Here is a 16945-nt window from a genome sequence, read left to right as displayed (position 1 = left end):
GCACCGCTGCTCGCAATTAGGCTATTTTAGCGAAAAATCCGGTTAGACCGGAGTTCATAAAGTTGCCGGTTTATCCGCGAATTTTGTCGTAATTTTGTAGAATACCTCGGGAAATGCGTACCGTGCTGCGGACCTCATATAATTTTACTTAAGCGCTTTGACGTGTCCAGCTTTCTTAAATCTTGTTTACAAGCTACGCAACGCGGAAGCCGCGCATTTTAAGCTCTTTCCCCAGTTAAAACGCGCGTTTTAATAACTCTGGCCTCCTGTATCCGCTGCAAAATGTTTGTTGAACGATTGTTGACGGTATCACGTGTCTCTTCATTCTGCTCCCATTTCCAAAAACACATTTCCGCAATCTCGAATTAATTAAATTTCTATTCTATATAATAATGGTTTCATATGGAAACAAGAAATGCATTAGAGAACTTTATTTTGTTTTTCATCGTGCCAGAAATGGAAGTAGGAGGGGGAGTGAGAAATGATTAAGCAAGAGATTTTGGCCAAGAATTCCAGGTACGTTACTCATTGTGAGATGTGAACGTTCCTTAAGGGCAGAGAAACAGCCGGGATTAACCCGCATCTGATTAGACCCCGAGGTCGAGCCAGCCTCTCTCGCACACGTACATACACGTTTCAGCCACTCACACGAGCGCAACGCAAACTCGTTGGTCTCTTTCTTTTCTTCTGGGAATCCCTTGCGAGGCGGAACCCTTGTGTACCGCGCGAAGATAGAGAAATATACGAGTTTCGGTTTCACTCGAAAGGTGAAGAAGGTAGCCACGGACTTTCCCAGAGTTCTTGGAAGACATCATGCATTCCCTATTCCCTGCGTCATTGTCGGAGGTACTGCGCTAGCCACCGAAAATTTCTGACCAGTATTTCTTCTCCTTTCATCCTGATTAAAATCATTCTTGGTTACAGAGAAAAAATGAATTCGACGTTACTGTCTGAATTTTTTTTTTTTTTTGATTAATTCCAATAATCCTCGAAAGAATATTAAGAACAAGTACAGTGAAGTTTATCAACAACAAGCCTTTACTTTGGACCCTAAGAGAAAAAGCTCAGCCATTCTTCAAAGCTAACACTTCGAAGCTTTTGAAGCGGTGCTAGCCAACTTTTTTTTACAACCTCTCGAACAAGAGCGAACCACGAAACTACAGGGAACTTGAAGCGCGCCGAAAGTTTCGTCCGAATCCGGCTGTTTCTCCGTTTCACCGGCGAGCGTTTTCCAGCAGCCTCGTTTTTTTCTCTCATCCCCTTCTTGGCATCCTCCAATTAAAATTTTCGTTCTATTTGCCGTGGCTCGGGCCCGAGGGTAAAAATTTCGATCTCGCTCGCCGGAAAAACACTTTTATTCCTTTCCCGCTTCTCGAGCCGTTCTCCCCTCCCTTTTTTCTGTAAAACCCTCTACTACTCGTCGTTAGTTCGGTCTATCCGGTAGAAAGTTCCGCCGTTTTTCCAGAGGGGTGGCTTTTCGACTCTTTTCGTTGTTACACGTTAATCGTGTAGCAGCCGCGTGTAAAAGCAATTACGAACGATTTAGACCCCCTTTCCTCCTCTGTTTAAATCCGCAACTGGATTCGTCATTGGTTTATTTTGATCCGACGTCGAGAACTTTCGTCTGGCATTTCCTAAAGTTTACCCGTACGTATTCATCCGTGAGCACGTCTCTGAAGGAAGAGACGTAGATCGTCCCATGGACGAATTTTTTAAACTATGTTAATTGCTACTTCGCTGAACTGAGGTATTAAATTCTCGCCATTCCTCTTGTTCGTCATTCACGATTCGTTGCTGTGACGCGAAACTTGTAGGATTTTCTCGCAACAGATATTACGTCTTCTTATTACGTCGGATATCGAGAGGCATCTGGTTGGAGTACGAAACTGCAACGCGCTTCGAATTACGTTCGGTACCTTCCAAGTTCCGGCAGCATCGTGAAAATCGATCTTCATCATCCGTAAAGTATTATCTAATAGTATTCAGAAGCCGGAGACGATACTGGGTAATCGTAAACTTAATTAATAATCGTTGTGAACGTTTGGTGGCCGTAGAAAATATTTATTGTATTGTCACGCACTTTGTTAATATAACAAATTTTGACAGTCATAGCAAGTCTATTGTTAACAGAAAATTTCATGTAGTGCAGAATAATTAATAAATAGATTGTGAATTTTTACGTACAATCAAACATTTATAGTATCAGTTAAAATGGAAATTATTTTTATCTTTTAAGCATGCAATACACATTCAGTTTTTGTATTCTAAACATTTTTATACATTAGATGATATGTTTATATATGTTTTTATAAATGCATAAAATAACAGAAAGAAATATATGAGGATGTCACTTTTTCCTGTTTTTTACTCGTAAACAGTCGATTCTTTTCACGTATCGAGTAAACTCAACTCGAGAGAATCAATTTCTTGCATCGACGAATGCATTGGGAATTTAAATACGTTGCGCAAACGCGAGAAACGGCAATCCTCGAATATCCCCGGTCGCGAATGAAATGCCGTCAATCGTTCTTAGCTTTCGTTCCACCCTGTTCGTTGCTCGTCGTTCAGAAAATGATCCCCGTAGCGAGTTAACGCCATAGGGTGTAGAAGGCCATGAGAAGAAGAAGACGAAAAAGAACCTGTTTTCTCCGAAGGAGCATTTAGCCCCGAAGGTGTACCTGTTCGCTTTAATTCCGCCGCAGTAGGACCTGCTCGCTCGCTGTCTGCCTGCTTGTCCCTCGTATACCTGCCGAGCCCTTTTCTCATTTCAGCCGTTCATTTTTAGATCTCGTCTCGCGGAAAGTGACCAGGATAAATCAATCGTCGACGCTACTTATCGTATCGTCTACTCTTTGTATCTTTTTTCCGATGATTGTGCTTCTGAGGGAATTAAAATTTCATTGTTTCTACAGGAATCGAAATTGATAGTACAAATATAGAAAATACTCAGCTTCTGATACTGTAATTTATTCATAACTATCAAATTGTACAAAATTCGTTACTTCACTTTTAGTTCACTTTGATTGACATACATTACCAAGCACTTTACGTTAGTATTAAACGCTGTCACCTTATCAAAGTTTCATTTGTCAGTATCGATTGGTTATATTATCAGAGAAACACTATTCCGAAAATACGGGAAAACCTTTTATGAAATTTTGATTGACAATAAGCGTTATGTTTATTGCAGATCTGTCACTCATCACATGTGAATTACGTATTAAAACCAAACGACAATTTAAGTTTCAATTTACAGCGTCAATTGGAAATGTTTCCTTAAGCAAGTCACTCTTCGTGCATTTAACGTGCAAAACGGGTCGCTAAACTTTTACTTCATTGTGATATACGATCTTCTCTCGACGTCTCTCACTGAACTCTTCGACCCTCAGGGCACTTTCAGCTCTAGAACTTCTCGCTTCCACCCCTGTCTTCCTCTTCTTCACCTGTTTCCTGTTCTCTTTTTCCGATGAATTTCTCTTTCTTCTCTCGTCTTTCTTCGGCTTCTCTTCCTTCCCGCGTTAGTTGCCTTCTTTCGCTTCAAGCCTTGCTCGTTCTCTGACTTTCTTTTCCCCCCGTCCTTTTGTTTATTCCTCTCTTTACCGACCGCTTTCCTTTATTTGACTTTTTTCTCCTTTTCTTCACTTTGATTTAGTCCCCTTTCAAGTCTCCCTTCTTAATCTCTGTCCCGTTCCACCGCCCTTATGAATTTTCCTTTGCCCCCTTTTTGCCACTTCCTTTTTTTTTAATACTTCATCTCCACTTAAATAGTTTCTCGCACGAGTCTTCTCGTTAGTTCCTTCTCGCAGTCTCTCGTGGATTTCCCTTTTAATTTATTTTTTGTCACCGGTTCTCATGCCGTAATTTGTCTGCAGATACAGTTTTCGCCCTTTGATCCCCGCGTCTGTCGCTTTTACCCGAGCGACTGGTTTCCTTGGCTGCCTCGACGCCAACTTCCGGATTACGAGATTAGTTGCGTAACAGGCTTCGGGACTTGGGATAAGTTATTTAACGGCGCGGCTCGGCGGCCCGCGAATCGGTACGCGCTTTGCATTATTTACACGCCGGTTTCGTCTCACGCAATTCTCTGTTCTCCGACTCCGACTATCGGTATTCCGCGACACTAGTTTGCTCGATAATCGACGTTCGCAGCCACGTTAAACACCGCGTTTTATCTCATGTAGCTTAACACGGCGTTTATATCTTTTATACCGCAACCGCGTTGCGGTCTTCATTAAAAGATTTCAAAAGCGATATCGTTTCAAATTATCATTAACAGAATATTATATAAAAATATATAATTACGGTATACAGTCCTGCTTCATGAATTTAATAGAAATTTAACAAAACTTTTGAATTGTAAGGAATGAATCGAGATAGTAGCAAAGATGAATGAAAATGGCCGAATGCTGTCCCTGAATGAGTCAGAGAGGTCGAGCGCGAGTGTACGTGCACGGTGGCTCCGTGATTTTCACGTGGCCGCTCGTAAATCTCGGTTACTCGAGCCACCGCGAGGGAGGGTGGAACGGAGTGATTATTTTCTAAGAACCTCGTCGACGAAAATTTAGTCTTACCGGGATGATGTCTTTCGCAGTTGTGGAAAAGTAGACCGCCGGTTTTTTCCAGCCTCTTCGGTCGTTGCTAATTTAAGACGGAATAGGGTCTGGCTTTATATTTGGAGGAACGAGAACGGCTCTGCATACCACGTTCCCTTTCCTCGCGAGGATTTCTCTGCACTGCTTGTGGACAGCCGTCCATCGGGTACCGTTAATCCGAACCACAATAGCCGAGAGACGCTGTTGAACCGAGACTTCGTGAATCTGTCACGAGCTTGCAATGAAGTTTCCCGACAGGTATACCCGCGCCTCGTGGCCTGACCTGACGTTCGATCGACAAGTGTCTTTATGATGAATAAAAGGATATTACGTTAAAGGAATATTCGTCTCCTATGTGTAATCTTAATAAATTCACTTTCTCGGATTATACTTATAATTTCTGTAGATAATTATGTAATTCTTTGAATAAAAAGCGACATTACACAATTGTTTCTTAGCCCAAAGAACGAGAAATACAATTCTTAAAATTCTGTGTGTGAGAAGCATTTCAAGATATTCTAAGCAACAGACATTCATAGTTATTTGAATTTTCTATCACGTTTAACTGGTAGAGATTATAATTTATATAACATTTAATATGTAGACGTCTCAGCATCTAATCTAATAAGTAGGCGATAAAAAACGGACGCGACAACCCAACCTATTCACGCGCAGCGCGAACTACCGAACCGGGTGTCGTTGTCCCATATTCAGGCGAAACCAGTCGAACTGGTGGCTGTTGAAAATCACGTTTCAGCGTTCCACGATCCTTCGATTTTCCGTATCGCGAGAATACATGATAACGAGCCTGAACGACGAATCCGGTGATTAGGATTAACCGACGATTGTTCCTCGACCATCAGACACGACAAAAGAATAGAAATCCTTATAGGTTTAATTGAAATCACACCAGTGAGATCTACATATATAGCAAATAGAATTAGAACAGTAAAATTTGCGACACAATTTAGATTTGTCTACAGATAATGTTATGATATTAGAGTGTAGATTTTATGCATTCGAATAAAAATTTCATATATAGAAAGCATGCATGTTAGGCATGTAACGTGCAACATGTACATAAAAATAAATTATTATTTTTGAATGCTATGAAAATTCTCTATTTAGAATCTTTTATTTTTTATCTTGCACGAGAATTTACAGTTTAATTATAATGAACAGTTTTCAATTTGAACTGTAACAAATAAACAGCTCTTTGCCTATCGATCTGGTGTATGCATTAACCAGCTCGCTCGAACATTGCGGCGCACTATTGTGAACCAGTTGAAAATCAATAATTTCGCGGGTCGCGATCAATGGCTAATGGAGCGAGAACGAGTGGCGCGAAAATTTTTGCGGATAGTCGTGTATGCATAAGTGACGCGCACAATTTCCCTGTAAAATATTCACAGAACGACGGCGGCGGCGAAGTAAATTTTCCATGGGGCATGGCTATTAACGGAACGGGCTCGTTTCGTTGCGCCTTTAGCGGCCGGAGTAAATTGCCTATAATTTGAACACCCTCGAAAATTCATTGGGGAAATGCGACGCGAAAAGTCGACCCGTGGGCTCGCGGCACCGGTCATTTCGCGTATAGAAATAATTCATTTAGAAAACGAGGTCCGGCCCGAATTTGCGACCGGCTCTGTTTGCTCTGCCGCTCGCGAAACGCGCAATAACCCTTTTATCGGTCCCCCCTTCGCTCGTTTGCGAACCAACGCCGCGCGCATAACAAACATTCCCCACCTCGATCCGTTATTTGTCAGCCTACGAGCGAATTTTCTTTGAACCTCTGGGATATTGGCGATTTTCTATTTTTCCTCTAGAGGAATGAACTTATACTGGAATTTTGAAACCTTGATACATAGCCATTTCGACATCATCGAGATTTCTTATTTGGTAAGGTCACTTGAAGTGCGTTAATTGTTGCAGATGCCTCGTCGTCAAACGAAGCCGTGCACCTGCAGCAGCGCCTCAGGAGCCTGAGCACGGAGCTGAGCACGCTGAGGAATCGGCTGCACGTTAATCAGCCGCCGAACAATTCAGGTCCGAACGGCGGCGCCGCGGCGCCGTTGTCGAAGAGCCCGGAAAAGGGTGGCGTACCGTCGTCGCCGGCGCCCGCTGTGCCGCCGAGGACCACGCTTCCTGTTTCCGGCACGCTGCCCCACGGCCTCGGGCATCCTTCGGGGCACACGTTGACGGCGTCCGCGATCGTTCATCCGCACGTCAATCACGCCGGTGCGAACACGCTCGGCCACAACTCGACCGCAGCTAATAATTTAATATCCGGTTAGTATGTCGTGATGCGACATCTGCTGACGTTCCTATGCTCGATATAGAATTCCCCGATGCTGCATCGATCAAGAATCGCGAATTTGTAACTTGTACAATAACAAGAATGCCTCCATTATCATTTAATCCATTCTATCGCGTACCAGCGAAAAAATAATACTAAAGAGTGGTAGTGTCTGTGTAATCGTAGAGACAACGAATGCGGCCCAATGGGGCTTAAAACGTAGTCGGCAATCGCTCCTTTCGGAGGTAATCGTCACCAAAGAAGTCAGTCCAGCATCGACGATTGTTCTGCTTTTTAGCAATTCATACTTCAGTAGCAATTTATTCTAAAAGGCGTCAGTAATTTCAGACTTTTTCGTGCGACACAAAATCCCATAAGACTGCAACTCTTTAGTAATCCCTCCTCGGCGCGTGTACCAATAAAATAAAGGAGATAGATACGGGATTCAGAATCACGGAAATTGGCTTAAGATTTCTGATCGTGAAAGTTTTTATTAAAAACTCGAGTAAATGCGCATTCATGAGAGTTGCTTTCATTATATCAATTAAATCGCGAGTATTGTATCCCAGAGATATTTTCACTTTGCCTACCTGCATAATACCCGTTGCATCATTCCGTATTTATCGCGATCACTCGAGCCTGTCGACGGAATATTTGCCGTGGGATTTACATAACTTCTATGGAAAAGATTATAATCAGAGATGCGACGCGTTCTGCCGATTATTGGCGGATAAAAACGAATCATTTTATTATATATTGCTTGTGTGAGAATAATATGATTACGTGTTTGGAAGAACTAGAGGAAAAATAGAAAATCGTACTAAGCTACAGATATTAACGACCTGCAATCTGAATTGTAAATCCATGGGGGAAAATCAACAAAGAATATTTTACACGATTTCCAAACTTTTGGTCAGCCGTGTACACACGATGGCTGCGCCGTTTGCGTGGACATTCATCGAATTTTCGGAGGGTCCCTCGTTAATATTTAAACAGCTCGTAATATCGCGATTACGTTAATCTGGCGCACGCTGGGTGCAACGCGCGGACGCAGCTTTTTCGACCCCACGATGCGCGAGAGACGATGTTTTAAATAAGCAGAGCCGCTGCCCGCGAAATCATCGAAACAGTAAACGCATCTGTTTACAGTTCTGCTATTTCCGATTATTGGCTACGTTTTATGATTTATTTACCGTATCTCTAGCCAGGAACTTGCCTCATACAGTTCATTTTTTTTTTCGTTTGCTAGCTCGTTCGATGAAACAAAAATACTGAAACGCGATTTACTCCAATATATATAAAACGCAACTGCTATCGATCGGTGTTATATTAAAACCGACTGTTCATTTTTAATGGTGAACAATAGTGTGATTGGCTGTGCTTTCTCTTGCGAACAGACTTGGATTCATCTAAGCGGCACAATGGGATCCCGGATGATGGGATGGTGTCTTGCGTAACGGCGCTGGGCTGTTTACGCTCGCCGCCGATCTCGAGTATAATCGCGGACGTGAAAAACGCGAAGAGTAACCAGGGCCAGCATCGATGTCTCTCAAAAGGTGCCTCCTCTGGGCCCGTCGCGTCCACGGCCTTGGACGACCTCATCCACCTCCCTGGTCCCTTGACGGAGGACGCCGTGCTCAAGTGCCTGCAAGCTCGGTTTTGCGCCAAGCAATATCACGTGAGTACATTTATATTTTTTTTTAGCATTTTTGATTTTGAATCAGTAGAGGCTTATATCAGAGTTTAAAGGGGCAGGTAAAAAAGGCAAAATTTATCTTCATCTTTGTCTTCTCAGTGAAATTATAATAATGTTATTATTAAATTGTAACGCTTTGCAAAAGTGTATCACAGTGTTGATTTTGAAGTTGTAACACTATTCAGTATTTCGTAATCTTTGCAAATCTCGGCTAATCGAACTGCAAATTCTTCGCTGTTCGCCAATTGAATGGGTCGGGTGCATCAATCACTCGAGGGTTCGATAGCGTCGACAGGACTTGATAAGTTCTCGGTACTTCTAATTGAGATGAATGCACCATGGTTCGTTTAATGTGTTAGCGATTCCTTGGAACTACGTATATTCACTTGTATAAGAATGCTAATTGTTGGATAAATTCTCAATTATCTTTCGAATCGGTATTCTCACGAGTGGTAGCCACTAACTATGAACCTACAAGAGGTCCTGAGGTTCATTATTTCTGAGTATCGATTATGGGTACTCGTGATTGTCGAATTTAACGAAGCCTAAAAGTATCCCCTTCAGTGACAGTCGCGCTCCAAAGAGAAACCTCGAGTTTCTCAATAGGTCGTCGAGGCGATAGAAAGGGACGCCTCGGGTGAAAAATAATGCCGAACCTGTGCTGGCCGTGAAAGGATATCGTGCGGTTCAATTGGAGTTACTCGAATTGCTTCTGATAGATGTAAAGAGTGCAGCTTTCCGGCTATCATAATTAATGTTCACTACTTCATAAAATTTCCCCTAGCTTCTTTGCTTTACTTATTTGTTTTAGGTTTTTCATTCAGTAACTAGAAAATAAGTGATAGTAAACTTTGTTCGTTTTAAGGGGGATTGACATGTTCTATAACTTCTTCCAATTGTAGTAAATAATTTTATTACATATTTGTAACAGGAAAATGTATTTGTTACGAGGCAAGAATTTGTTGAGGTAGTAAAACGATCGGATACCGAGTTATTCGAATAACGGGTGTTTAAATATAAAAATAAAAGAGTCGTCGAGTTTAAATTTCAACGGGGATATCTAAGCTCGATTATTATACAGCTCGTAAGCTCGAACCAGAAGGGGAATCGTGGCGAGGCATCGGAGAGGCCACGGGGCCCGACTTGGGACCGGTTCTCAGACTCCCCACTCGGCCCTCGATCGTTTTTACCTTTTTGTTCATCCTGCACGCCATTGCTTTCTCTAGTCGGGCTTCTAATAGGAGCCTAACCCGCCAAAGCCTCGCCGCTCGTAGCCTGTTGCACCAAACTACGTTTGCCTCTCTCGCCTTCTCCAGCGTTCTTCTAACTCTAACTGTATCGACTATCGTTTTTTATCGATCTACTTTTACTTCTTATACATGAACGATTTAAGGATCTATGGAATTTCCTTCATAAATAATTCAGGAACCAAATAAATTCTCGATGGAAAATGTTGAGACAATTTAACTAAACAACTCCACTGTCCGCCATTTACTTTCTGCTTTTTATCGTGATCAAAACGATCTCATAGTCACCGGTGATGGGAATACGTGGTAACAAAGACAAGATGGATGTTCCGTGTACCAACTCGGCGTAATCAGCCCCGTAAGATCGAGCCGCGATCAATCTTCCCGTTGGGTTCGCTGCAAACCATGACTCTAAGCATCCATAATCCGCTCGTCCGATATGCAATAACAATCGCAAAAAACGGCTGGCTGGCACGGTTGCAACCGGGAAAAGTAGTTCCATCTTCACGGTAGTCTCTAGCCTGTGCCAGCCGTGCGTCGGGAAGCTTTGAGCAGTAAATTATCGAAACTGCGCGTCGTTTCAGACGAACGTGGGCCCTATATTGGTCTGTATCAATCCATATACGGATGTCGGAAACCCATTGACCTTAACGAGCACCAGGGCCGTGCCTTTAGCGCCCCAGTTGAACAAAGTTGTTCAGGAGGCTGTGCGACAACAGTCGGAAACTGGATATCCGCAGGCCATCATTTTATCCGGTAAACATTATACTCAGTTTAAAGGGTTGAGATATAGAGGGTTAAAAGAGAATGGGATGTCAAGGTGCTTATGCGGATTTGTTGCTACTCAGGAACGAGCGGTTCCGGGAAAACATACGCCTCCATGCTGTTGCTCAGGCAGCTGTTCGACGTTGCCGGCGGTGGACCAGAAACGGACGCCTTCAAACATTTAGCGGCGGCGTTCACGGTTCTCAGGTCTCTCGGCTCCGCGAAGACCGCGACCAACTCCGAAAGTTCTAGGATAGTACGTAAAGACAAATTCTCTTTTATGATTTACTTCCGGCAGAAGAACAGTTGAATTGAAGGGGTTGTCTCCCTAGGGCCATTTTATTGAGGTCCAGGTAACGGATGGCGCTTTGTACAGAACGAAGATTCATTGCTATTTCTTGGATCAGACCAGAGTCATCAGGCCTTTGCCGGACGAGAAAAACTATCATATATTTTACCAAATGCTGGCTGGCTTGTCGCACGAGGAAAGAGGTAGAGGATTTATATTCCTTTTATACTCTTGTATGATTGTCTGATCGATTTTTCAACTTTGTGTAAAACTTTGACGACAGTCAAGCTCAATTTGGAAGGCTACAACTTGAAGAACCTCAGGTATCTCCAGCATGGCGACACAAGGCAGGACGAGGCCAAAGACGCGATTAGGTTTCAAGCGTGGAAAGCTTGTTTAGGTATGCGTCTGTCTATAATTTAACAATTTTCGCAATATTCTTCTTCTCAATTATTTCAAAGATACGCAACATGTGAGTTTAACGGGAATATTTGCATGAACTTTACAATGAATTCACAGGTCTGCTAGGTATACCCTTCTTAGACGTGGTCCGAGTTTTGGCAGCAGTGTTAATTCTCGGGAACGTGGGTTTCACCGACCGTCCGGGAATGGAAGTGGGTGTTATAGGAGAGAACGAATTGGCCTCCGTGGCAGCTCTCCTCGGCGTACCACCGCCGGCGCTGCTCAGAGGTCTCACCTCGAGGACGCACAATGCTCGCGGCCAGCTGGTGAAATCGGTCTGCGACGCGAATATGGTACTGTTAATTCATTCCGTGCAATCTGTGATGTAAACGGCGGACAGTAATAGCGGAACCATGTTGAAGGGTGTTTGTTTATACAGTCTAACATGACCAGGGACTCGCTGGCCAAAGCCCTCTATTGCCGGACCGTGGCTACGATCGTCAGAAGGGCGAACAGCCTGAAGAGATTAGGTTCCACCCTTGGTACATTGTCCTCGGACTCGAACGAGTCCGTTCACAATCAGGCCGAGGTTACCAGTCAGCATGCGTCTACCATTGGCAGTTCCGCAGGTACGTGAAATTAATCATCATTAAAAATCTCTTGTTCTAGAGAATGTGTGTTAATATCCTCGTAACTTTTCTGTAAGTTAGAAAGACTATCGTGCTATCTTAATTAATAAATAGATTCAGGACAACTTAGCACGCCAACAAAAATTGTTTAAGGCTTATTACTAGTTTTATCTGTCCCATTATCCCGAGACTCGTTCTTTTTTCGTATCGGCCTTAGAATCTCTCGTGTCACGCGCAGGTGGTACCGGTTCTAGGAGCATGACCGCGTTGAACAACGCGGTGCGACACGCGACGGACGGGTTCATCGGGATCCTGGACATGTTCGGGTTCGAGGACCCGAAACCGAGCCAGCTCGAGCATCTGTGCATCAATCTGTGCGCCGAGACGATGCAACACTTCTACAACACGCACATATTCAAGAGCTCGATCGAAAGTTGCCGGGACGAGGGTATCCGCTGCGACGTGGAGGTCGACTACGTCGACAACGTTCCATGCATCGATCTTATCTCCTCTTTGGTGAGTGTTAGAACAATTAGTATTTAATAAAATCAATAAAAAGTCGATTTCAATTTATAATTATAATATTTCGATTCTCTCCAATTCGCGCTTATAGTTTGAGATTCGGAAAACTATTTGAATTTATTCACTGCCTTTGCGATATCATTTGATTTTAAGTAAAAATGTAACATCTAGCGTGAACATTTTGCGGCTGTTCGCAGAGAACGGGTCTGTTGAGCATGCTGGACGTGGAATGCTCAATACGCGGCACCACCGAAAGCTACGTGGCGAAAGTGAAGGTTCAGCACAAGCACAACCCGCGATTGTTCGAGCCGAGGACCGTCGATTGCAGGTCCTTCGGGATTCAGCATTTCGCTGGCAGAGTGACGTACGACGCGTCCGATTTTCTAGGTATGTTACATTACCATACACTAAATACTTGAAGATTTGAAAATGGTGGTACTTGTAAATTTCGATTAAAAATCCTTGAGAGCACCACGTAATACAGATAATATCTCTATAAAGATACCAACAAGGACGTGGTACCGGATGATCTGGTGGCCGTGTTTTACAAACATTCCTGCAGCTTCGGTTTCGCAACTCATCTATTCGGCAGCGAGCTTAAAGCTCTTTACGCGAGCGACACCGTGCCCAGAGGTGTCAGTTTCAGGATATCGCCCACGTCTCACACTGATTTGTAAGATATCTTTTTAATGGAATGCGTGAGAACAAGACGAACGGAGAGACCCAACGAATAACATTTATTCTCAGACTGAACGGGGACGAGCCGATCTCGACGCTGACACAAGACTTCCACACGAGGCTAGACAATCTGTTGAGGACTCTGGTCCACGCAAGACCGCACTTCGTCAGGTGCATTAGGAGCAACGGCACTGAGACCCCGCTACATCTGGATAGGGGCGTTACAATGCGTCAGATACGATCGCTCCAGGTGCTTGAAACGGTGAACTTGATGGCTGGTGGTACGTTTCAAAACTCCTCCATGATCTCTTTTAAACGCAGCAATATACGTCAGTAATTAAATAAAAATTTAATTTCCACTTATTTGAACGAATTAAGAAAAAATTCTATTTCTTTCAGTACTTTCTTTTAAACCTCTTACGTTCGTTCTCATTCCGAATCTTAAAGGAACAATTGCGTTTTCTTATGTATTTAAAGATAATTCAGATAACTAGAAGCCATCGACTGGAACAAATTGCAGGCTATCCGCATCGGATGCGGTTCAAGGCGTTTAACGCGAGGTACAGGCTGATCGCGCCGTTCAAGCAGCTTCGCCGAGCCGAGGAGCAAGCGGTGGAGGATACGAAATTGATCCTGCAAAACGCGCAACAATTGAAAAGTAAATTCGGCGCGAGCACTAGTTGGGCGCTGGGCAAGAGGCACATATTCCTGAGCGAGGGCATTAGGCAGCAGCTTGAGAATCTTCGCTCGGAAATACGCAGGAAAGCAGCTACTGTCATACAGGTAACAGATCATCTCTCCCATAAAATCAATAAAAACATCCTTCGCTAACGTGTCAAGTTATCTCGAGGAAATCACAATTATTTGCATAGTTAAGAGCTTTAGCTCTGCATTTAACCTTTGGCTTTCCTTCTAAAAGCAGTGTCAGGAAGGATTGAGGAAATCACGGTTATCTCTTTATTTCAAATCAGGCTACGTGGAGAGGGTGGCGAGTGCGGAGGAGGTGGCCGTTGAGGAAAACCACGATAGGCGTAACGCCCGGCATCGGGCAGAAGAAGCCTCAGCAACCCACGGGAACCGTTCAAAGGAACGTGACCACTGGCACGGGGACCGGAACCGGAACGCGACCAAGGCCGCAACCGATAGCCGGCACTCCACCCCCAGATCCATCGGACAAGTGTGCGGATCAGAAGATGATACAGCAAACGTGTACCTTGTTCGGATTGGATTTGGTAAGGAGGCTCCCTTTCCTAAAAATTCTCATTGAGCTTGTTTTAAGATCGTGAAACGAGGTTGGAAGTTTGGAACTCGGTTGCAGGAACGACCACCGCCAGTTCCGCCAAGCAGATCCTACACCGTCACCGGAAACACGAAGTTGGGCTACCCGCAGACGAGGATCATGAAAATGCCCTTTCCAGGTAAGAAAATCGTAAGAATGTAAATCTTCCATAATTATCAAGCACGGACGTTGCACTATTTTGTCTTTTTAATCATATCTGCACGGATTATTGTTTAGAAACTGTGAATTCTAAAGGATCATTATTGATTTCATACGCTATTTTTATTAGATTATCTAGATCATTGTTACATGGCCTAATTGTGTAAAAGTAAAGCATAGTCCTTTGAGTGAAAATACTTTGATTCGTCATTGTAAGTTTTTCCTGGAGTTATAGCGATGCGCATTTGGTCCTGCTTTCCAAATACGGGTTCGAGTTATTGTTCTTTCAGAAGAGGGTGAAGGGGAAGTGGTTCTACTAAAAGGTGAAACCGTTTTGGTAGTGGGCGCGTCTCCCAGGCGTGGTCACTTGATGGTGGAGCACAACAACACCACCCTCCACGTGCCGTATCAGTTCATGGAACTGAAGCCTTGTAATATCAATGTCTGAACGCGATATTTACTTCCGAGCCGCTCGTACGGCCCCGTACTTCGATACAGATTCGATTTTATGAGGTTCTTGGTATACATAGAAATTAAAATTTCGATTTGGGTTGCCAAAGGTGATTAAAAAATTCCGTGAAAGTAAATGGAGAATGGAAGAATGTGTAACTATGAATTTGCTTTCTCTAATTTAAAAGAACAATTGCGATGAGAGAACTTTTCCATCTTACAATTCAAACAGTAACCCATCGTTATGCTAACTTTCCTCGGTAAATCCTTCCTCGTACTTCCTCTATTTTTTCCAAGGTCGAAAATAAGTAACCGGAAGAGGAAGTGAAAGTGTTGTACGTGGCGTGGGTGAGCGGTGAGAGAATGCCGATAAGATTAGAATTAGAAGCGCGCGAACCAGGACAGTGAACTTTGTCCTTTAATTAATTACACGCCGGGCCTAGCAAGCTTCACGCGGAAGTCGGTACACCAGTGCTTATCGCCCCCTTCCCTCGGCCCCCTCCATTTGTGTGGGTGGCGGTCACCCTTCACGTTCGTCTTCCATGTAGATAAGTATGCGCGCATTTTCGTATCGGTAAACGCGTTTAACGCGCGATTAGGTTCTGCGCGAGTGTACGCGGTAGAGAATATTCACCAACAGTATTCCTTCGTCTGTCTTCATTTGAATTCTTAGTGCCAATCCCTAGAGAGAAGTCTGTCATCTACGGTAAAACGACCAAATTCTGTCTAATTAAGAAGATCAAATCAACCTGACGATCAAATAAACAATTACTGATCTCAGGATATTTGAAGTCTCGTATCGTAGATTTTGACAGTGTCTTGGAACGAATATGTCGAATCTGGAAATAGAATTTGGTCGTTTTATATCGTATTCGTGTATTATATGATTAAGTGAATCGATTTCGTAAGACAGCTCGAGATATTTTTATAGACTTATTTGGCAGTTTACTTTATAATAATTGTAAGACGATAATCATAAGACGCAAGAGCAGTTGTAACATCGGATGGGGAAATAGTTGGATAGAGGAGAGGTAGAACGCGGTTTGTAGATACATTATACACGGAAACTCGTTCGGTTAGAAACGATAAGCGTCCGCTGAGAGGTGGAACAGAAGAGAAACTCTGTCGAGTTCAGCGTCTCGAGAATATGTACATATAAGAGTATGTATGCTGAATGTTACGTAGTTTACAAATATCGGTGTTGATACATGCGTATAGATAGCTTGTAAATGCGCCGAGATATTTTTGAATAAAATATAAGCGATTTTAAAAACGTTTCTCCAAGTACGTATCCATAATTCCGAATAAAAATCATCTACCTTTTCATATATAAAGCGTCTTCAAAAATATTTACATGCACAACGTTCTCTTTACTCTATCAAAAAATTTAATATTGAAACGAAATTGTTACTATGTATTTTATCTTCAATTTATTTTTTTAGTACACAGTGGATGATTCAATTTGTGAGATTCATAACTCGTTTTACAATTTTCCCTGGAATTTAACATTCCGACGTCGACCGTTAACAAGCCGTAATCTCAAATTCCTCGGCATCAACGATTTTCCCAAGCGGAAGGGTAAAGAGCAAACTGGACGTCAAAGAGGCAAACTTATCGCGTCATCGCCTACTTGTTCGACGCACACGTGACCGCGCACGTGCGAGTGCACGCGTGGCCCACGCCTGCCATGAAAAGTTTGCACCTCCGAGCCTTAATGACAACCAGCGTCGAGGGGATCGAGAGCGATTCGCGTTCGCATTAACGAGCAGCGCGAACGATCCGGTGTTAATTAGCTTTTAATTAACATTGTTCCGGCCGGTGCCCGGTGCTGAATTTATGTAACTCAGTCGACTCGCTTACGCATGGACGGACTCCACGGTTCCCCTCGTTTGATCCGGTGGACAGGAATTTCAGCTAATTACTCATCGTTGAATATGACGC

The 16945-nt window shown here is 43.4% G+C and overlaps 1 protein-coding gene across 2 annotated transcripts in view; it reads left to right on the top strand.

Annotated features, from left to right (window-relative positions):
• The window catches only part of dachs (unconventional myosin-IXb-like dachs), a 57976-nt gene extending 41668 nt beyond the window's left edge, over positions 1 to 16308 (top strand). For both annotated transcript variants that reach the window (XM_018028317.2, XM_026815434.1), the window contains 16 exons: positions 6525 to 6881; positions 8286 to 8566; positions 10416 to 10587; positions 10680 to 10852; positions 10929 to 11088; positions 11169 to 11285; positions 11405 to 11640; positions 11727 to 11916; positions 12155 to 12432; positions 12636 to 12825; positions 12940 to 13111; positions 13186 to 13397; positions 13637 to 13899; positions 14088 to 14348; positions 14435 to 14534; positions 14845 to 16308. In XM_018028317.2, coding sequence (XP_017883806.2) covers positions 6525 to 6881; positions 8286 to 8566; positions 10416 to 10587; positions 10680 to 10852; positions 10929 to 11088; positions 11169 to 11285; positions 11405 to 11640; positions 11727 to 11916; positions 12155 to 12432; positions 12636 to 12825; positions 12940 to 13111; positions 13186 to 13397; positions 13637 to 13899; positions 14088 to 14348; positions 14435 to 14534; positions 14845 to 15002 — 3320 coding nt within the window. In that variant the 3' untranslated portion in view covers positions 15003 to 16308. The remainder of the gene's footprint in view (positions 1 to 6524; positions 6882 to 8285; positions 8567 to 10415; positions 10588 to 10679; positions 10853 to 10928; positions 11089 to 11168; positions 11286 to 11404; positions 11641 to 11726; positions 11917 to 12154; positions 12433 to 12635; positions 12826 to 12939; positions 13112 to 13185; positions 13398 to 13636; positions 13900 to 14087; positions 14349 to 14434; positions 14535 to 14844) is intronic.
• Positions 16309 to 16945: the final 637 nt, after the last annotated feature.

This window comes from Ceratina calcarata, unplaced genomic scaffold, assembly GCF_001652005.2.
Source record: "Ceratina calcarata isolate Rehan_Ccalc_2016 unplaced genomic scaffold, ASM165200v1 scaffold449.2, whole genome shotgun sequence".
NCBI classification, from domain to species: domain Eukaryota; kingdom Metazoa; phylum Arthropoda; class Insecta; order Hymenoptera; family Apidae; genus Ceratina; species Ceratina calcarata.
The sequence above is the reverse complement of the archived record's forward strand: the minus strand, read 5'-3'. Positions and strand labels throughout refer to the sequence as shown.